At 39.0% G+C, this 22,859-nt stretch overlaps 1 protein-coding gene across 1 annotated transcript in view; it reads right to left on the reverse strand.

Moving 5' to 3' along the window:
* The window catches only part of FRMD7 (FERM domain containing 7), a 299,794-nt gene that overhangs the window by 42,911 nt on the left and 234,024 nt on the right, over nt 1-22,859 (reverse strand). Inside the window, exons 11-12 of the mRNA XM_053714655.1 lie at nt 22,037-22,105; nt 21,876-21,951 (exon numbers count right to left, since the gene is read on the reverse strand). Of these exons, the coding sequence (XP_053570630.1) occupies nt 21,876-21,951; nt 22,037-22,105 (145 nt within the window). The remainder of the gene's footprint in view (nt 1-21,875; nt 21,952-22,036; nt 22,106-22,859) is intronic.

Raw genomic sequence — 22,859 nt, forward strand, 5'->3', positions numbered from 1 at the left:
GATTATCTCAGTCGCCAAACGTTGCATCCGGGCGAATGGTCTCTTCACCCAGATGTATTTCTTCAGATTGTTCAAATGTGGGAACTTCCAGAAATAGATCTGATGGCGTCCCATCTAAACAAGAAACTTCCCAGGTATCTGTCTAGATCCCAGGATCCTCAGGCGGAGGCAGTGGATGCATTATCACTTCCTTGGAAGTATCATCCTGCCTATATCTTTCCGCCTCTAGTTCTTCTTCCAAGAGTAATCTCCAAGATTCTGAAGGAATGCTCGTTTGTTCTGCTGGTAGCTCCGGCATGGCCTCACAGGTTTTGGTATGCGGATCTTGTCCGGATGGCCTCTTGCCAACCGTGGACTCTTCCGTTAAGACCAGACCTTCTGTCACAAGGTCCTTTTTTCCATCAGGATCTGAAATCCTTAAAATTAAAGGTATGGAGATTGAACGCTTGATTCTTGGTCAAAGAGGTTTCTCTGACTCTGTGATTAATACTATGTTACAGGCTCGTAAATCTGTATCTCGAGAGATATATTATAGAGTCTGGAAGACTTATATTTCTTGGTGTCTTTCTCATCATTTTTCCTGGCATTCTTTTAGAATACCGAGAATTTTACAGTTCCTTCAGGATGGTTTAGATAAGGGTTTGTCCGCAAGTTCTTTGAAAGGACAAATCTCTGCTCTTTCTGTTCTTTTTCACAGAAAGATTGCTATTCTTCCTGATATTCATTGTTTTGTACAAGCTTTGGTTCATATAAAACCTGTCATTAAGTCAATTTCTCCTCCTTGGAGTTTGAATTTGGTTCTGGGAGCTCTTCAAGCTCATCCGTTTGAACCTATGCATTTATTGGACATTAAATTACTTTCTTGGAAAGTTTTGTTCCTTTTGGCCATCTCTTCTGCCAGAAGAGTTTCTGAATTATCTGCTCTTTCTTGTGAGTCTCCTTTTCTGATTTTTCATCAGGATAAGGCGGTGTTGCGAACTTCTTTTGAATTTTTACCTAAAGTTGTGAATTCCAACAACATTAGTAGAGAAATTGTGGTTCCTTCATTATGTCCTAATCCTAAGAATTCTAAGGAGAAATCGTTGCATTCTTTGGATGTTGTTAGAGCTTTGAAATATTATGTTGAAGCTACGAAATCTTTTCGTAAGACTTCTAGTCTATTTGTTATCTTTTCCGGTTCTAGAAAAGGCCAGAAAGCTTCTGCCATTTCTTTGGCATCTTGGTTGAAATCTTTAATTCATCTTGCCTATGTTGAGTCGGGTAAAACTCCGCCTCAGAGAATTACAGCTCATTCTACTAGGTCAGTTTCTACTTCCTGGGCGTTTAGGAATGAAGCTTCGGTTGACCAGATCTGCAAAGCAGCAACTTGGTCCTCTTTGCATACTTTTACTAAATTCTACCATTTTGATGTATTTTCTTCTTCTGAAGCAGTTTTTGGTAGAAAAGTACTTCAGGCAGCGGTTTCAGTTTGAATCTTCTGCTTATGTTTTTCGTTAAACTTTATTTTGGGTGTGGATTATTTTCAGCAGGAATTGGCTGTCTTTATTTTATCCCTCCCTCTCTAGTGACTCTTGTGTGGAAAGATCCACTTCTTGGGTAGTCATTATCCCATACGTCACTAGCTCATGGACTCTTGCTAATTACATGAAAGAAAACATAATTTATGTAAGAACTTACCTGATAAATTCATTTCTTTCATATTAGCAAGAGTCCATGAGGCCCGCCCTTTTTTTGTGGTGGTTATGATTTTGTATAAAGCACAATTATTCCAATTCCTTATTTTATATGCTTTCGCACTTTTTTATCACCCCACTTCTTGGCTATTCGTTAAACTGAATTGTGGGTGTGGTGAGGGGTGTATTTATAGGCATTTTGAGGTTTGGGAAACTTTGCCCCTCCTGGTAGGAATGTATATCCCATACGTCACTAGCTCATGGACTCTTGCTAATATGAAAGAAATGAATTTATCAGGTAAGTTCTTACATAAATTATGTTTTTTTATAATTCTATAAAATATATCCCAAAAACAACCAATTTCTCTTTCAATAACTATCAAGGATATATTTTTAGGATATGTTTTATAGAATTGTAAAAAAATTGGGAGACAATAAACCGTATCAAATATTTATGATAGTGCGGTTAACCATATCAAACATTCATATAACAGAAGCTATAATGATCATCCATTTTTTTTGTTTTTTGAAAAAATTAAATGAATTTAAACTGACATATAACCTTTGATGGAAAAGTTTTGTATACAGTTGGATAATTGTTGTTTTTTCTGTGTACACACAGGGTAACATAATGGAATGTATATGTTTTGTAATGATTATATTGGAAATGATGCAATACAAGAAATATAACCTGAATGCTTGCTAATTACACAGGTAGACTTAGAACAAGCAGGTGTTTTACATCAATTAGTAAACACACACCCCTAAAGGGGTTATAGTGTTCATTTTTGTTAGGGAACAGGTATATAAAGCAGAGATAGTGGTAAGGTAAACAATATGCCTGGAGAAACGTGTTGCATGTTTAGGGGGATACTAGAATACCCCTATTCCATTTTTTTATATTTCTTTCATGTAATTGGCAAGAGTCCATGAGCTAGTGACATATGGGATATACAATCCTACCAGGAGGGCCAACGTTTCCTAAACCTCAAAATGCCTATAAATACACCCCTCACCACACCCACAATTCAATTTTACAATCTTTGCCTCCTATGGAGGTGGTGAAGTAAGTTTGTGCTAAGATTTCTACGTTGATATGCGCTTCTCAGCATTGTTGAAGCCCGATTCCTCTCAGAGTACAGCGAATGTCAGAGGGACGTGAAGGGAGTATCACTTATTTGAATATGATGATTTCCCTAACGGGGGTCTATTTCATAGGTTCTCTGTTATCGGTCGTAAAGATTCATCTCCTACCTCCCTTTTCAGATCGATGATATACTCTCAATTTGCCATTACCTCTACTAATAACTGTTTTAGTACTGGTTTGGCTATCTGCTATATGTGGATGGGTGTCTTTGGGTAAGTATGTTTTTTATTACTTAAGACACCTCAGCTATGGTTTGGCACTTTATGCATTTATATAAAGTTTTAAATATATGTTTCTTTCATGTAATTAGCAAGAGTCCATGAGCTAGTGACGTATGGGATATACATTCCTACCAGGAGGGGCAAAGTTTCTCAAACCTCAAAATGCCTATAAATACACCCCCCACCACACCCACAATTCAGTTTTACAAACTTTGCCTCCCATGGAGGTGGTGAAGTACGTTTGTGCTTGATTCTACGTTGATATGCGCTTCGCAGCAGGCTGAAGACCGGTTTTCCTCTCAGAGTGCAGTGAATGTCAGAGGGATGTGAAGAGAGTATTGCCTATTTGAATTAAATGGTCTTCCTCTAGGGGATCTATTTCATAGGTTCTCTGTTATCGGTCATAGAGATTTCTTCTCCTACCTCCCTTTTCAGATCGACGATATACTCTTATATACCATTACCTCTACTGATTCTCGTTTCAGTATTGGTTTGGCTATCTACTATATGTAGATGAGTGTCTTAGGGTAAGTAAATCTTATTTCTATTTATGACACTCAAAGCTATGGTTGGGCACTTTATATGTAAAGTTCTAAATATATGTGTTTAAACTTATATTTGCCATGATTCAGGATAATCAGTATTCCTTCATTCAGACTGTCATTTTCATTTTTTGGGAAAATGCATAGATTTATTTTTTCTTACATTCATTTTCAATTGACTTTTTTTCAAAGATTGCGGGCTGTTAGGCTCGCGGGTGCAGAAAATGCTTCTATTTATTGCGTCATTTTTGGCGCGAGACTTTTTTGGCACAAAAATGTCATCATTTCCGGCGTCATAGTTGGCGCTAGAAGTTTTTTCGTAATTGCGTCATTTTTGACGTTTGTGTATTGCGGACGTTTTTTTGGCGCCAAAAAATATGGGCGTCATTCTTGGCGCTAAAATGTGTGGGCGTCATACTTGGCGCCAGTTTTTTCACACTATTTCAGTCTCACTTTTCAGTTGCTTCTGGTTTTCTAGAGGCTTGTTTCATTTTGCATTTTTTCCCATTCCTTAAACTGCAATTTAAGGAATTTGATAATTTTGCTTTATATGTTGTTTTTTTCTTTTACATATTGCAAGATGTCACTGCCTGACCCTGGATCAGAATCTACTTCTGGAAAAGCGCTGCCTGATGTCGGTTCTACCAAAGCTAAGTTCATTTGTTGTAAACTTTTGGTAACTGTTCCGCCGGCTGTTTGTGATAATTGTCATAATAAGCTATCAAACGCAGATAGCATTTCCTTTAGTAATAATCCATTACCTGTTGTTGTTCCTTCAACATCTAATGTTCAGGATGTTCCTGTTAATGGTATAGAATTTGTTTCTAAATCTATTCGGAAGGCTCTGTCTGTTATTCCTCCTTCTAGTAAACGTAAGAGGTCTTTTAAAGCTTCATATATTTCAGATGAATTTTTAAATGACCGCCATCATTTTGACTTATCTTTCTGATGAGGATCTATCTGGTTTAGAAGATTCTACCTCAGATATTGACACTGATAAATCTTCATATTTGTTTTAAATGGAGTTTATTCGTTCCTTACTTAAAGAAGTGTTGATTGCATTAGATATGGAGGAGTCTAGTCCTCTTGATATTAAAGCTACTAAGCGTTTAAATTCAGTTTTTAAACCTCCCGTAGTTATTCCAGAAGTTTTTCCAGTTCCTGATGCTATTTCAGAAGTAATTTCTAGGGAATGGAATAGTCTGGGTACTTCATTTACTCCTTCTCCAAGGTTTAAGAATTTGTACCCTTTACCATCTGATAGATTAGAGTTTTTAGAGAAAATCCCAGAGGTTGATGGGGCTATTTCTACTCTTGCTAAACGTACTACTATTCCTACGGCAGATAGTACTTTGTTTTCCTTTATATAGGAAGCTTGAATCCTTTTTTAGGAAGGCTTATTTATGTTCAGGTAATCTTCTTAGACCTGCTATTTCTTTGGCTGATGTTGCTGCAGCTTCAACTTTCTGGTTGGAGGCTTTAGCGCAACAAGTGTCAGACCATAATGCTTATAGCATTGTTAAACTCCTTCAACATGCTAATAACTTTATTTGTGATGCCATTTTCGATATCATCAGAATTGATGTCAGGTATATGTCTTTAGCTATTTTAGCCAGAAGAGCTTTATGGCTTAAAACTTGGAATGCAGATATGACTTCTAAGTCAACGTTGCTGTCTCTTTATTTCCAAGGTAATAATTATTTGGTTCTCAGTTAGATTCAATAATTTCAACTGTTACTGGGGGGAAGGGAGCCTTTTTTGCCTCAGGACAAAAAATCTAAAGGCAAATATAGGGCTGCTAATCGTTTTCGTTTCTTTTCGTCAGAATAAAGAACAAAAGCCTGACCCTTCCCCTAAAGGAGCAGTTTCCGTTTGGAAACCTTCTCCAGTCTGGAATAAATCCAAGTCTTTACATTCTGCAGAATCTCCCACGAATCAACTTGTGTTGTTTCTTCAAAGACGTGGTTGGAGGATCAATTTACCAAAGAGTTTCTTGATTCCCCAGACAAGGGTAACCTTTTTGGGATTCCAAATAGATTCAGTGTCCATGGCTTTGTCTCTAACAGAAAAGAGACGTCTGAAAAAGGTTTCAGCTTGTCGAAACCTTCAGTCTCAATTATTCCCTTCGGTAGCTTTGTGCATGGAAATTTTAGGTCTCATGACTGCAGCATCGGACGCAATTCCCCTTTGCTCGTTTTCACATGAGACCTCTACAGCTTTGTATGCTGAACCAATGGTGCAGGGATTATACAAAGATATCACAATTAATATCTTTAAATCCCAATGTTCGATCTTCTCTGACTTGGTGGTTGGATCACCATTGTTTAGTTCAAGGGGCCTCCTTTGTTCGTCCAACCTGGACTGTGATCTCAACAGATGCGAGTCTTTCAGGTTGGGGAGCTGTATGGGGATCTCTGACAGCGCAGGGGGTTTGGGAATCTCAGGAGGCGAGATTACCAATCAACATTTTGGAACTCCGTGCGATTTTCAGAGCTCTTCAGTTCTGGCCTCTTCTGAAGAGAGAATCGTTTATTTGTTTTCAGACAGACAATGTCACAACCGTGGCATATGTCAATCATTAAGGGGGGACTCACAGTCCTCAGGCTATGAGAGATGTATCCCGGATACTTGCATGGGTGGAATCCAGCTGCTGTCTAATTTCTGCGGTTCACATCCCAGGTATAGACAATTGGGAAGCGGATTATCTCAGTCGCTAGACGTTACATCCGGGCGAATGGTCTCTTCCCAGAGGTTTTTCTTCAGATTGTTCAAATCTGGAGACTTCCAGAAATAGATCTGATGGCTTCTCATCTAAACAAGAAACTTCCCAGGTATCTGTCTAGATCCAGGGATCCTCAGGCGGAAGCGGTGGACGCGTTGTCACTTCCTTGGAATTTTCAACCTGCTTATATCTTTCCGCCTCTAGTTCTTCTTCCAAAAGTGATTTCCTAAATACTAATGGAGCGTTCATTGTATTGCTGGTAGCTCCAGCATGGCCACACAGGTTTTGGTATGCAGATCTCGTTTGGGTGGCAAGTTGCCAACCTTGGACACTTCCGTTAAGGTCTGACCGTCTGTCTCAAGGCCCATTTTTCCATCAGGATCTCAAATCATTAAATTTGGAAGTATGGAGATTGAACGCCTAATACTTAGTCATAGAGGTTTCTCTGGCTCAGTGATTAATACTATGTTACAGGCTCATTAATCTGTGTCTTTAAAGAGCTATTGCCGAGTCTGGAAGACTTGCATTTCATGGTGTTCTTCTCATAAATTTTCTTGGCATTCTTTTAGAATTCCTAGAATTTTACAATTTCTTCAAGATGGTTTGGATAAGGGTTTGTCTGCAAGTTCTTTGGAAGGACAAATCTCTGCTCTTTCTGTTCTTTTTCACAAAGATTGCTAATCATCCTGATATTCATTGTTTGGTACAGGCTTTGGTTTGTATCAAGCCTGTCATTAAGTCAATTTCTCCTTCTTGGAGTCTCAATTTGGTTCTGAAGACTTTGCAGGCTCCTCCGTTTGAGCCTATGCATTCTTTGGATATCAAATTACTTTCCTGGAAAGTTTTGTTCTTTTTGTCTATATCTTCTGCTAGAAGAGTTTCTGAGTTATCTGCTCTTTCTTGTGAATCTCCTTTTCTGATTTTTCATCAGGATAAGCGGTGTTGCGGACATGTAGTAAGAGCTTTGAAATATTATGTTGAAGCTACTAAAGATTTCAGAAATACTTCTAGTCTATTTGTTATCTTTTCTGGTTCTAGGAAAGGTCAGAAATTTCTTTGGCGTCTTGGTTAAAATCTTTGATTCATCATGCTTATGTGGAGACGGGTAAAACCCCGCCTCAAAGGATTACGGCTCATTCTACTAGGTCAGTTTCTACTTCCTGGGCTTTTAGGAATGAAGCTTCTGTTGATCAGCAGCAACTTGGTCTTCTTTGCATACTTTTACTAAATTCTACCATTTTGATGTTTTCTCTTCTGAAGCAGTTTTTGGTAGAAAAGTACTTCAGGCAGCAGTTTCAGTTTGATTCTTCTGCTTATGATTTCATTTTTTTTCTTTATAAGATTAAAACTTTTTGTTTTGGGTTGTGGATTATTTTTTCAGTGGAATTGGCTGTCTTTATTTTATCCCTCACTCTCTAGTGACTCTTGCGTGGAGTTCCACATCTTGGGTATCTGCTATCCCATACGTCACTAGCTCATGGACTCTTGCTAATTACATGAAAGAAAACATAATTTATGTAAGAACTTACCTGATAAATTCATTTCTTTCATATTAGCAAGAGTCCATGAGGCCCACCCTTTTTTGTGGTGGTTATGATTTTTTTGTATAAAGCACAATTATTCCAATTTCTTATTTTTGATGTTTTCACTCCTTTCTTATCACCCCACTTCTTGGCTATTCGTTAAACTGAATTGTGGGTGTGGTGGGGGGCGTATTTATAGGCATTTTGAGGTTTGGGAAACTTTGCCCCTCCTGGTAAGAATGTATATCCCATACGTCACTAGCTCATGGACTCTTGCTAATATGAAAGAAATGAATTTATCAGGTAAGTTCTTACATAAATTATGTTATTGTACTTATATTTGCCATGAGTCAGGTTCATGTATTTCCTTCTGCCGACTGTGAGTTTCATATTTGGGAATGTAAACATTTTTAAGAAATTTATTTCTTACCTGGGGTTTAGTTTTTTTTCAATTGACTACTTCTTGTAATTGCGGGTATTAGGCCCGCGGGTGCGTCAAATAATAAACTTTATTGCATCATTCTTGGCGCGAAAAAAAATTTTGGCGCGAAAAAGTAAGTTTATGTGACGCCGAGACCTTTCACACGGTGGCGTCATTAGTGACGCAAGTGTGTCATTTCCAGTCATTTTTGGTGCCAAAAAAGACTTTACGTTACGTTGTGCGTCATACTTGGCGCCAAATTTTTTTCATTATTTCAATACCCCTTGTTTGTTTGCCTCTTGCTTTTTGCTTTCAGAGGCCTATGCTATTGCATTTTTTCCCATTCCTGAAACTGTCATATAAGGAAATAGATAATTTTGCTTTATATGTTGTTTTTTCTCTTACATTGTGCAAGATGTCCCAATCTGATCCTGCCTCAGAAGTTTCTGCTGGAACATTGCTGCCTGACATTGGTTCTACCAAAGCTAAGTGCATTTGTTGTAAAGTTGTAGAAATTATTCCACCGAATGTCATTTGTAATAGTTGTCATGATAAACTTTTACATGCAGATAGTGTTTTCATCAGTAATAGTACATTGCCAGTTGCAGTTCCTTCAACTTCTAATGTGCATGATATACCTGTAAATTTAAAAGAATTTGTTTCTGATTCTATTATGAAGGCTGTGTCTGCATTTCCACCTTCTAATAAACATGAAAGGTCATTTAAAACTTCTCATTTAGCTGATGAAATTTCAAATGACCAACAACATAATAATTCATCCTCTTCTGATGAGGATCTATCTGAAACAGAAGATCCTTCCTCAGACATTGACACTGACAAATCTACTTATTTATTTAAAATGGAGTATATGTGTTCTTTATTAAAAGAAGTATTAATTACTTTGGATATTGAGGTAACCAGTCCTATTGACGTTCAGTCTAATAAACGTTTAAATGCTGTTTTTGAACCTCCTGTGGTTTCCCCAGGGGTTTTTCCCATTCCTGAGGCTATTTCTGATATGATTTCTAGGGAATGGACTAAGCCAGGTACTTCTTTTATTCCTTCTTCAAGGTTTACATTTTTTTATCCTTTACCAGCAAAATCTATAGAGTTTTGGGAAAAAATCCCCAAAGTTGATGGGGCTATTTCTACTCTTACTAAACGTACCACTATTCCTATGGAAGATAGCACTTCCTTTAAGGATCCTTTAGATAGGAAGCTTGAATCTTATCTAAGGAAGGTCTATTTATATTCAGGTCATCTTCTCAGACCTGCTATATCTTTGGCTGATGTTGCGGCTGTATCAACTTTCTGGTTGGAAAATTTAGCGCAACACGAATTGGATTCTGACATATCTAGCGTTGTTCGCTTACTGCAACATGCTAATCATTTTATTTGTGATGCCATTTCTGATATTATCAAAATTGATGTTAGATCCATGTCTTTAGCTGTTTTAGCTAGAAGAGCTTTGTGGCTTAAATCTTGGAATGCTGATATGACATCTAAATCTAGATTACTATCTCTTTCTTTCCAAGGTAATAATTTATTTGGTTCTCAGTTGGATTCTATTATTTCAACTATCACTGAGGGAAAATGAGTTTTTTTGCCTCAGGATAAAAAACCTAAGGGTAAATCTAAGGCTTCTAACCGTTTTCGTTCCTTTTGTCAGAATAAAGAACAAAAACTCAATCCTTCCCCCAAGGAATCTGCTTCCAATTGGAAGCCTTCCTCAAATTGGAATAAATCCAAGCCATTTAGGAAACCAAAATCAGCCCCTAAATCCACATGAAGGTGCGGCCCTCATGCCAGCTCAGCTGGTAGGGGGCAGATTAAGGTTTTTCAAGGATTTTTGGATAAAATCTGTCCAAAATCATTGAATTCAGAGCATTGTCTCTCAAGGGTATCGAATAGGATTCAAAGTAAGACCTCCTGTGAGAAGATTCTTTCTCTCACGCATCCCTGTAAATCCAGTAAAAGCTCAGGCTTTTCTGAAGTGTATTTCAGATCTGGAGTCTTCAGGGGTAATCATGCCAGTTCCTCCTCAGGAACAAGGTTTGTGGTTTTATTCAAACCTATTCATTGTACCGAAGAAAGAAAATTTATTCAGACTAGTTCTGGATCTAAAAATTTTGAATCATTATGTAAGAGTACCAATTTTCAATATGGTGACTATAAGGACTATTCTGCCTTTTGTTCAGCGAGGACATTATATGTCCACAATAGACTTGCAGGATGCATACCTTCATATTCCGATTTATCCAGAACACTTTCAGTTTCTGAGATTCTCTTTTCTAGACAAGCATTACCAATTTGTTGCTCTTCCATTTGGCCTAGCAACAGCTCCAAGAATCTTTTCAAAGGTTCTGGGTGCCCTACTATCTGTAATCAGAGAACAGGGTATTGCGGTGTTTCCTTATTTGGACGATATCTTGGTACTAGCTCAGTCTTTACATACTGCAGAATCTCACACGAATCAACTAGTGTTGTTTCTTCAGAAACATGGTTGGAGGATCAATTTACCAAAAAGTTTCTTGATTCCTCAGACAAGGGTCACCTTTTTAGGCTTCCAGATAGATTCAGTGTCCATGACTCTGTCTCTAACAGACAAGAGACGTTTAAAATTGGTCGCAGCATGCCGGCTCCTTCAGTCTCAGTCATTCCCTTCAGTGGCTATATGCATGGAAGTTTAAGGTCTCATGACTGCAGCATCGGACGTGATCCCCTTTGCTCGTTTTCACCTTTACAGCTTTGTATGCTGAATCAATGGTGCAGGGATTATACAAAGATATCACAATTAATATCCTTGAATCCCAATGTACAACACTCTGACATGGTGGATAGATCACCATCATTTGGTTCAAGGGGCTTCTTTTGTTTGCCCAACCTGGACTGTGATCACAACAGATGCGAGTCTTTCAGGTTGGGGAGCTGTTTGAGGATCTCTGACAGCACAAGGGGTTTGGAAATCTCAAGAGGCGAGATTACCAATAAATATTTTAGAACTCCATGCAATTCTTCAGTTCTGGCCTCTGCTAAAGAGAGAACCGTTCATTTGTTTTCAGACAGACAATATCACAACTGTGGCTTATGTCAATCATCAGGGTGGGACTCACAGTCCCCAAGCTATGAAAGAAGTATCTCGGATACTTGCCTTGGCGGAATCCAGCTCCTGTCTAATCTCTGCGGTGCATATTCCAGGCGTAGACAATTGGGAGGCGGATTATCTCAGCCGCCAGACTTTACATCCAGGGGAGTGGTCTCTCCATCCAGATGTGTTTTCTCAGATTGTTCAGATGTGGGGGCTTCCAGAGATAGATCTCATGGCCTCTCATCTAAACAAGAAACTTCCCAGATACCTGTCCAGGTCCAGGGATGTTCAGGCGGAAGCAGTGGATGCGCTGACACTTCCTTGGTGTTATTAACCTGCTTACATCTTCCCGCCTCTAGTTCTCCTTCCAAAAGTGATTTCCAAAATCATCATGGAACAGTCTTTCTTTCATGTAATTAGCAAGAGTCCATGAGCTAGTGACGTATGGGATATACATTCCTACCAGGAGGGGCAAAGTTTCCCAAACCTCAAAATGCCTATAAATACACCCCTCACCACACCCACAAATCATTTTTACAAACTTTGCCTCCCGTGGAGGTGGTGAAGTAAGTTTGTGCTAGATTCTACGTTGATATGCGCTCTGCAGCAGGTTGGAGCCCGGTTTTCCTCTCAGCGTGCAGTGAATGTCAGAGGGATGTGAAGAGAGTATTGCCTATTTGAATTCAATGATCTCCTTCTACAGGGTCTATTTCATAGGTTCTCTGTTATCGGTCGTAGAGATTCATCTCTTACCTCCCTTTTCAGATCGACGATATACTCTTATATATACCATTACCTCTACTGATTCTCGTTTCAGTACTGGTTTGGCTTTCTACTACATGTAGATGAGTCTCCTGGAGTAAGTAAGTCTTATTTTTGTGACACTCTAAGCTATGGTTGGGCACTTTTATATAAAGTTCTAAATATTTGTGTTTAAACATTTATTTGCCTTGATTCAGGATGTTCAATATTCCTTATTTCAGACAGTCGGTTTCATTATTGGGATAATGCATTTGAATGATCATTTTTTTCTTACCTTAAAATTTGACTTTTTTCCCTGTGGGCTGTTAGGCTTGCGGGGGCTGAAAATGCTTCATTTTATTGTGTCATTCTTGGCGCGGACTTTTTTGGCGCAAAAAATTTTCTTTGTTATTTACGGCGTCATACTTGTCACCGGAAGTTGCGTCATTTTTGACGTTTTTTGCGCCAAAAGTGTCGGCGTTACCGGATGTGGCGTCATTTTTGGTGCCAAAAGCATTTAGGCGCCAAATAATGTGGGCGTCTTTTTTTGGCGCTAAAAAATATGGGCGTCATTATTGTCTCCACATTATTTAAGTCTCATTGTTTATTTGCTTCTCGTTGCTAGAAGCTTGTTCACTGGCATTTTTTCCCATTCCTGAAACTGTCATTTAAGGAATTTGATCAATTTTGCTTTATATGTTGTTTTTTCTATTACATATTGCAAGATGTCTCAGATTGACCCTGAATCAGAAGATACTTCTGGAAAATCGCTGCCTGATGCTGGATCTACCAAAGTTAAGTGTATTTGCTGTAAACTTGTGGTATCTGTTCCTCCAGCTGTTGTTTGTAATGAATGTCATGACAAACTTGTTAATGCAGATAATATTTCCTTTAGTAATGTTACATTACCTGTTGCTGTTCCATCAACATCTAATACTAGTGTTCCTGTTAACATAAGAGATTTTGTTTCTAAATCCATTAAGAAGGCTATGTCTGTTATTCCTCCTTCTAGTAAACGTAAAAGGTCTTTTAAAACTTCTCATTTTTCAGATGAATTTTTAAATGAACATCATCATTCTGATTCTGATAATGATTCCTCTGGTTCAGAGGATTCTATTTAAGAGGTTGATGCTCATAAATCTTCATATTTATTCAAAATGGAATTTATTCGTTCTTTACTTAAAGAAGTCTTAATTGCATTAGAAATAGAGGATTCTGGTCCTCTTGATACTAAATCTAAACGTTTAAAAAAGGTTTTTAAATCTCCTGTAGTTATTCCAGAAGTTTTTCCTGTCCCTGATGCTATTTCTGAAGTAATTTCCAGGGAATGGAATAATTTGGGTAATTCATTTACTCCTTCTAAACGTTTTAAGCAATTATATCCTGTGCCATCTGACAGATTAGAGTTTTGGGACAAAATCCCTAAGGTTGATGGGGCTATCTCTACTCTTGCTAAGCGTACTACTATTTCTGCGGCAGATAGTACTTCCTTTAAGGATCCTTTAGATAGGAAAATTGAATCCTTTCTAAGAAAAGCTTACTTATGTTCAGGTAATCTTCTTAGACCTGCTATATCTTTAGCGGATGTTGCTGCAGCTTCAACTTTTTGGTTGGAAGCTTTAGCACAACAAGTAACAGATCATAATTCTCATAGCATTGTTAATCTTCTTCAACATGCTAATAATTTTATTTGTGATGCCATCTTTGATATCATTAGGGTTGATGTCAGGTATATGTCTCTAGCTATTTTAGCTAGAAGAGCTTTATGGCTTAAAACTTGGAATGCTGATATGTCTAAGTCAACTTTGCTTTCCCTTTCTTTCCAGGGTAATAAATTATTTGGTTCACAGTTGGATTCTATTATTTCAACTGTTACTGGGGGTAAAGGAACTTTTTTACCACAGGATAAAAAATCTAAAGGTAAATTTAGGTCTACTAATCGTTTTCGTTCCTTTCGTCACAATAAGGAACAAAAGCCTGATCCTTCCCCTACAGGAGCGGTATCAATTTGGAAACCATCTCCAGTCTGGAATAAATCCAAGCCTTTTAGAAAGCCAAAGCCAGCTCCCAAGTCAACATGAAGGTGCGGCCCTCATTCCAGCCCAGCTGGTAGGGGGCAGATTACGATTTTTCAAAGAAATTTGGATCAATTCAATTCACAATCTTTGGATTCAGAACATTGTTTCAGAAGGGTACAGAATAGGCTTCAAGATAAGGCCTCCTGCAAGAAGATTTTTTTCTTTCCCGTGTCCCAGTAAATCCAGTGAAGGCTCAAGCATTTCTGAAATGTGTTTCAGATCTAGAGTTGGCTGGAGTAATTATGCCAGTTCTGGAACAGGGGCTGGGGTTTTACTCAAATCTCTTCATTGTACCAAAGAAGGAGAATTCCTTCAGACCAGTTCTGGATTTAAAAATATTGAATCATTATGTAAGGATACCAACATTCAAAATGGTAACTATAAGGACTATTCTGCCTTTTGTTCAGCAAGGGCATTATATGTCCACAATAGATTTACAGGATGCATATCTGCATATTCCGATTCATCCAGATCACTATCAGTTTCTGAGATTCTCTTTCCTAGACAAGCATTACCAGTTTGTGGCTCTGCCGTTTAGCCTAGCAACAGCTCCAAGGATTTTTACAAAGGTTCTCGGTGCCCTTCTGTCTGTAATCAGAGAACAGGGTATTGTGGTATTTCCTTATTTGGACGATATCTTGGTACTTGCTCAGTCTTCTCATTTAGCAGAATCTCATACGAATCGACTTGTATTGTTTCTTTGAGAACATGGTTGGGGGATCAATTTATCAAAAAGTTCATTGATTCCTCAGACAAGGGTAACCTTTTTAGGTTTCCAGATAGATTCAGTGTCCATGACTCTGTCTCTGACAGACAAGAGATGTCTAAAATTGGTTTCAGCTTGTCGAAACCTTCAGTCTCAATCATTCCCTTCGGTAGCCTTATGCATGGAAATTCTAGGTCTTATGACTGCTGCATCGGACGCGATCCCCTTTGCTCGTTTTCACATGCGACCTCTTCAGCTTTGTATGCTGAACCAGTGGTGCAGGGATTATACAAAGATATCTCAATTAATATCTTTAAAACCGATTGTACGACACTCTCTGACGTGGTGGACAGATCACCATCGTTTAGTTCAGGGGGCTTCTATTGTTCTTCCAACCTGGACTGTGATTTCAACAGATGCAAGTCTGACAGGTTGGGGAGCTGTTTGGGGGTCTCTGACAGCACAGGGGGTTTGGGAATCTCAGGAGGTGAGATTACCAATCAATATTTTGGAACTCCGTGCAATTTTCAGAGCTCTTCAGTCATGGCCTCTTCTAAAGAGAGAGTCGTTCATTTGTTTTCAGACGGACAATGTCACAACTGTGGCATATGTCAATCATCAAGGAGGGACTCACAGTCCTCTGGCTATGAAAGAAGTATCTCGAATACTGGTATGGGCGGAATCCAGCTCCTGTCTAATTTCTGCGGTTCATATCCCAGGTATAGACAATTGGGAAGCGGATTATCTCAGTCGCCAAACGTTACATCCGGGCGAATGGTCTCTTCACCCAGAGGTATTTCTTCAGATTGTTCAAATGTGGGGACTTCCAGAAATAGATCTGATGGCTTCTCATCTAAACAAGAAGCTTCCCAGGTATCTGTCCAGATCCAGGGATCCTCAGGCGGAGGCAGTGGATGCATTGTCACTTCCTTGGAAGTATCATCCTGCCTATATCTTTCCACCTCTAGTTCTTCTTCCAAGAGTAATTTCCAAGATTCTGAAGGAGTGCTCGTTTGTTCTGCTGGTGGCTCCAGCATGGCCTCACAGGGTTTGGTATGCGGATCTTATCCGGATGGCCACTTGCCAACCGTGGACTCTTCCGTTAAGACCAGACCTTCTATTGCAAGGTCCTTTTTTCCATCAGGATCTCAAATCCTTAAATTTGAAGGTATGGAGATTGAACGCTTGATTCTCAGTCAAAGAGGTTTCTCTGACTCTGTGATTAATACTATGTTACAGGCTCGTAAATCAGTATCTAGGAAGATATATTATCGAGTCTGGAAGATTTATATTTCTTGGTGTCTTTCTCATCATTTTTCTTGGCATTCTTTTAGAATTCCTAGAATTTTACAGTTTCTTCAGGATGGTTTGGATAAAGGTTTGTCTGCAAGTTCCTTGAAAGGACAAATCTCTGCTCTTTCTGTTCTTTTTCACAGAAAGATTGCTAGTCTTCCTGATATTCATTGTTTTGTACAAAACCTGTTTCGTATAAAACCTGTCATTAAGTCAATTTCTCCTCCTTGGAGTTTGAATTTGGTTCTGGGGGCTCTTCAAGCTCCTCCGTTTGAACCTATGCATTCGCTGGACATTAAATTACTTTCTTGGAAAGTTTTGTTTCTTTTGGCCATCTCTTCTGCTAGAAGAGTTTCTGAATTATCTGCTCTTTCTTGTGAGTCTCCTTTTCTGATTTTTCATCAGGATAAGGCGGTGTTGCAAACTTCTTTTAAATTTTTACCTAAGGTTGTGAATTCTACCAACATTAGTAGAGAAATTGTGGTTCCTTCATTGTGTCCTAATCCTAAGAATTCTAAGGAAAGATCGTTGTATTCTTTGGATGTAGTTAGAGCTTTGAAATATTATGTTGAAGCTACTAAAAATTTCCGAAGGACTTCTAGTCTATTGGTTATCTTTTCCGGTTCTAGGAAAGGTCAGAAGGCCTCTGCCATTTCTTTGGCGTCTTGGTTAAAGTCTTTTATTCATCATGCTTATGTCGAGTCGGGTAAAGCTCCGCCTCAAAGGATTACAGCTCATTCTACTAGATCAGTTTCTACTTCCTGGGCGTTTAGGAATGAAGCTTCGGTTGATCAGATTTGCAAAGCAGCAACTTGGTCCTCTTTGCATACTTTTACTAAATTCTACCATTTTAATGTGTTTTCTTCTTCTGAAGCAGTTTTTGGTAGAAAAGTACTTCAGGCAGCTGTTTCAGTTTGATTCGTCTGCTTATAATTTCAGTTTTTTTCATTATAAGATTTAAACTTTATTTTGGGTGTGGATTATTTTCAGCGGAATTGGCTGTCTTTATTTTATCCCTCCCTCTCTAGTGACTCTTGCGTGGAAGATCCACATCTTGGGTATTCATTATCCCATACGTCACTAGCTCATGGACTCTTGCTAATTACATGAAAGAAAACATCATTTATGTAAGAACTTACCTGATAAATTCATTTCTTTCATATTAGCAAGAGTCCATGAGGCCCACCCTTTTTGTGGTGGTTATGTTTTTTTTTTTTTTTGCACAATTATTCCAATTCCTTATTTTTTATGCTTTCGCACTTTTGTCTTATCACCCCACTTCTTGGCTATGCGTTAAACTGATTTGTGGGTGTGGTGAGGGGTGTATTTATAGGCATTTTGAGGTTTGGGAAACTTTGCCCCTCCTGGTAGGAATGTATATCCCATACGTCACTAGCTCATGGACTCTTGCTAATATGAAAGAAATGAATTTATCAGGTAAGTAAATTATGTTTTTGTGTTGCTGGTGGCTCCAGCATGGCCACACAGGTTTTGGTATGCGGATCTGGTTCGGATGTCCAGTTGCCCGCCTTGGCCACTTCCGTTACGGCTGGACCTACTATCTCAAGGTCCGTTTTTCCATCAGGGTCTCAAATCATTAAATTTGAAGGTATGAAAATTGAATGCTTAGTTCTAAGTCATAGAGGTTTCTCTGACTCAGTGATTAATACTATGTTACAAGCTCATAAATCTGTCTCTAGAAAGATTTATTATAGAGTTTGGAAGACTTACATTTCATGGTGTTCTTCTCATAAATTCTCCTGGCATTCTTTTAGAATTCCTAGAATTTTACAGTTCCTTCAGGATGGTTTGGATAAGGGTTTGTCTGCAAGTTCCTTGAAAGGACAAATCTCCGCTCTTTCTGTTTTATTTCACAGAAAGATTGCTATACTTCCTGATATTCACTGTTTTGTACAGGCTTTAGTTCGTATTAAGCCTGTCATTAAATCAATTTCTCTTCCTTGGAATCTTATTTTTGTTCTGAAGGCTTTACAGGCTCCTCCATTTGAGCCTATGCATTCTTTGGACATTAAACTACTTTCCTGGAAAGTGTTGTTCCTTTTGGCTATCTCTTCTGCTAGAAGAGTTTCTGAGCTATCTGCTTTTTCTTGTGAGTCTCCTTTTCTGATTTTTCATCAGGATAAGGAAGTTTTGCGGACTTCTTTTCAATTTTTACCTAAGGTTGTGAATTCTAACAACATTAGTAGAGAAATTGTTGTTCCTTCCTTGTGTCCTAATCCTAAGATTTCTTTGGAGAGATCCTTACATTCTTTGGATGTGGCTTTGAAATATTATGTGGAAGCTACTAAAGATTTCAGGAAGACTTCCAGTCTATTTGTTTTATTTTCTGGTCCTAGGAAAGGTCAGAAGGCTTCTGCTATTTCCTTGGCTTCTTGGTTGAAACTTTTGATTCATCAAGCTGATTTGGAGTCGGGTCAGGCCCGCCTCAGAGAATTACAGCTCATTCTACTAGATCAGTCTCCACTTCGTGGGCATTTAAGAATGCAGCTTCAGTTGATCAGATTTGCAAAGCGGCGACTTGGTCCTCTATGCATACATTTACTAAATTCTACCGTTTTGATGTATTTGCTTCTTCGGAAGCAGTTTTTGGTAGAAAAGTTCTTCAGGCAGCTGTTTCAGTTTGATTCTTCTGCTTTCAAAAATGAAAATAAACTTATTTTTTTGGGTTGTGGATTAATTTTTTCAGCGAAATATGGCTGTTTTTATTTTTATTCCCTTTCTCTCTAGTGACTCTTGAGTGGAACAGGCCCATTTATCAAGCTCCGTATGGAGCTTGAAGGGCCGTGTTTCTGGCGAGTCTTCAGACTCGCCAGAAACACAACTTATGAAGCAGCGGTCAAAAGACCGCTGCTCCATAACCCTGTCCGCCTGCTCTGAACAGGCGGACAGGAATCGCCAGACATCAACCCGATCGAATACGATCGGGTTGATTGACAGCTCCCTGCTGGCGGCCGATTGGCCGCGAGTCAGCAGGGGGCGGCGTTGCACCAGCAGCTCTTGTGAGCTGCTGGTGCAATGTTAAATGCGGAGAGCGTATTGCTCTCCGCATTTAGCGAGGTCTTGCGGACCTGATCCGCAGTGTCGGATCAGGTCCGCAAGCCCTTTGATAAATGGGCCTGTCAGACTCCACATCTTGGGTATTGAAATCCCATATTTCACTAGCTCATGGCCAATTACATGAAAGAAAACATAATTTCTGTAAGAACTTACCTGATAAATTCATTTCTTTCATATTGGCAAGGGTCCATGAGGCCCACACTTTTTATGGTGGTTATGATTGTTTGTATAAAGCACAATTATTTCCAAATTTCCTTTGTTGATCCTTTCTACTCCTTTCTTTATCACCCCACTGCTTGGCTATTTGTTAAACTGAATTGTGGGTGTGGTGAGGGGTGTATTTATAGGCATTTTGAGGTTTGGGAAACTTTGCCCCTCCTGGTAGGATTGTATATCCAATATGTCGCTAGCTCATGGACTCTTGCCACTATGAAAGAAATGAATTTATCAGGTAAGTTCTTACATAAATTATGTTTTTGGTTTTTTTATTTGTTTTTAATAAATACTAAATATTTATGAAAAACTATTTCGAGTGGATATACCTTGCCTACCTATTTACCTGCATTCACTGTTACCATATGGGAGCTGAATCATTCTATTACCTCAGCATTTGAACATTGCTTTTTGGGAGATCCCTCCTTGGGGTGAGCTGACACACCTATCCTCATATCTGCCAGCCTGCTTCTACTAGCACATGTGAGTACCCATTTGGCTTTTTACAAAGTTGATACAACTGTACTCTGAGTGACCTGCACATATAGTGCCTTCTTTGTCTATACTTTTTCCCTTTACTGCAGCATATGGGAAATCCTAGTTGTGGGTGAGCTGTTACACCTATAAAATCTACAGCCTGCACCTACCAGCACATTGGTGTGCTCCACGAATATGTGAGTACCCACATGGCTCTTATCACATTGTGTTTTTACACACACCTGATGATATTACACATGAGGTGCTCCTCTGTTTTTTCTCAATCTTTATAGTTAACCGGGACCTGTCGGTGAGGAGGAGGCAGCCAGGCCCCTAAGTACCAATTGAGCATTGTTTAAATGCCACGGCCTACCTGAGTATTGTTGCTTACCATGTCCATCCCTTTATGACTACAGTGTACCCATCTTCTGATGGCTAATTCCAGCAGGATAATGCACCATGTCACAAAGCTCAAATCCTCTCAAACTGGTTTCTTGTACATGACAATGAGTTGACCATACTCCAATGGCCTTCACAGTCACCAGATCTCAATCCAATAGAGCACCTTTGGGATGTGGTGGAACGGGAGATTCGCATCATGGATGTGCAGCCGATAAATCTGCAGCAACTGCGTGATGCTATAATGTCAATATGGAACGAAATCTCTGAGGAATGTTTCCAACACCTTGTTGAATCTATGCCATGAAGAATGAAGGCAGTTCTGAAGGCAAAAGGGGTCCAACCCAGTGAGTGTGTATGTGTATATATATATATATATATATATATATATATATATTATATATATACTGTATATGTATGTGTATATATACAAAACACGGAAGGGGACTGCACTCTCAGATTGGACTGGGTACACATCTATGACCCTGCAACATGCTCAGCCCTGGGTGCTCAATGGCACTCACAGGAAGCTGTGCTGTCCCCAGAGTCACAGGCAGTTAACCCCAGACAGGTCTGGGTGCAAGGTCCATAGGGAAAATTACAAAACAAATTTAAAACACACAGAGAAAGTCCAGCACTCACTTACAAGCTCTCAGTTAAGCTTAAAAGCAAAAATGGAAGGGTTAGTTACCGCATCTGGCCAAATGGGACAAGCCCAGGTACCACATCAAGGTCCCTTCAGAAAAGGGAACAAGTGAAGGGTGCACAGGCTTTTGTATATGTCTAGGGTGATTACATAACACGGAAGGAGACTGCACTCTCAGACTGGACTGGGTACACATCTCATGACCCTGCAACATGCTCAGCCCTGGGTGCTCAATGGCATTCACAGGAAGCTGTGCTGTCCCCAGACTCACAGGCAGTTAACCCCAGACAGGTCTGGGTGCAAGGCCCATAGGGAAAATTACAAAACAAATTTAATACAACACACAGAGAAAGTCCAGCACTGTGCCTGTAAATGCTGGACTTTCTCTGTGTGTTTTATATATATATATATATATATATATATATATATATAATTTTACCAAAATACCATCAGGTATATGTAGAAATATGTATTTATGAATAAATAGAACATATTCTGTAATGTAAAGAACATTGGAATGTGAAATATTCATATTTTCATGTAGGGTTTTCTTCTATGTGGGAATAAGTTAACGCGCATGCAATATCCTAACTTCAGCTTTTTGTACATAAGCAAAAACTTTTTACTTTCAACTAGTAATACGAGCTCTACCTGACGTGTGCAAAAAGCTTACTTCTAGCGGAGTTAGCGCTTGAGCGGCAGTGTTAAATACTGATCCATTTGTAATCTGGCCCTTAATGTTGGTATGTATTTAGTCTATACCTTTTAATTGGATGGATCTAATTTATGATCAGGATAGTTTGTGAAGTTTCCTAAACTTGGTAAGTGGTTGTGCATATGCTATTCTTCATTAGAGAAGAAGAGTTACATTTATTTCTAATTTTGTAATTTTAGAAATAAGAAATACCTGTTTAGCTACTTCAGTAAGAAGGTCCGGAGATGACCTGCATTGTCTCTCATGCAGATTTTCTTGGAAGTGCTTCCTAAAAACAAAATATAGATATTTGTTTAATTTTATAAATGAGAGGAAACATGAGATCGCAAGGAATATGAAAACTATATAATTACCTTTCAAAGGGATGATTCTTTGCCTTTCCTTTCATCCAGGAATCAACAAGTTGTTTTTGGGTTCTTCCACTAACAGAATTATAAACATATTAAAAGACAAAGTAAAGTAATTTTACACTAGCGCAAAAAGAATCAAGACATGCTGTTTTTACATTACCAAGTGCAAGAGTTCAAAGTTATGTCATGTTCCACTCTTCCTGTATCATGTGACAGCCATCCGCTAATCACAAATGCATATATGCTTTGGGGCCGATTTATCATGTTCCGTATGGAGCTTGATGCCCCTGTTTCCGCACAAGCCTTAAGGCTTGCCAGAAACAGAAGTTATGAAGCAGCGGTCTAAAACTAAAAAAAAAATACCTTATTATAATTATTTTTAGTAAATATAGCAATATATAGGGGCTGATTTATTAACTGCTGCTCCTTAACTGGTCCGCCGCCTCAGAGGCTACAGGCAACAAATCTCATATGATAGGGTTGATTGACACCCCCTGCGATTGGCCGAGAATCTGCAGGGGGGTCGCATTGCACCAGCAGTTCAAAAAGAACTGCTGGTGCAATGATAAATGCCGACAGCGTATGCTGTCGGCATTTATCGATGTGCAGCAAACATGATCCGCTATATCGTATCATGTCCGCTTGCACTATAATAAATCTACCCCATAGTCTGTGAATTCTTGCACATGCTCAGTAGGAGCTGGAGACTCAAAAAGTGTAAATATAAAAAGATAATAGTGGAGAAAAGGTGCCTCATAGCTTAGCCATGTATGTAAAAATAAAAATATTCTTGAGACATAAGAATCACACTTGCAGTTTGCGATGG

This window comes from Bombina bombina, chromosome 1 (genome assembly GCF_027579735.1).
Source record: "Bombina bombina isolate aBomBom1 chromosome 1, aBomBom1.pri, whole genome shotgun sequence".
Taxonomy (NCBI): Eukaryota; Metazoa; Chordata; class Amphibia; order Anura; family Bombinatoridae; genus Bombina; species Bombina bombina.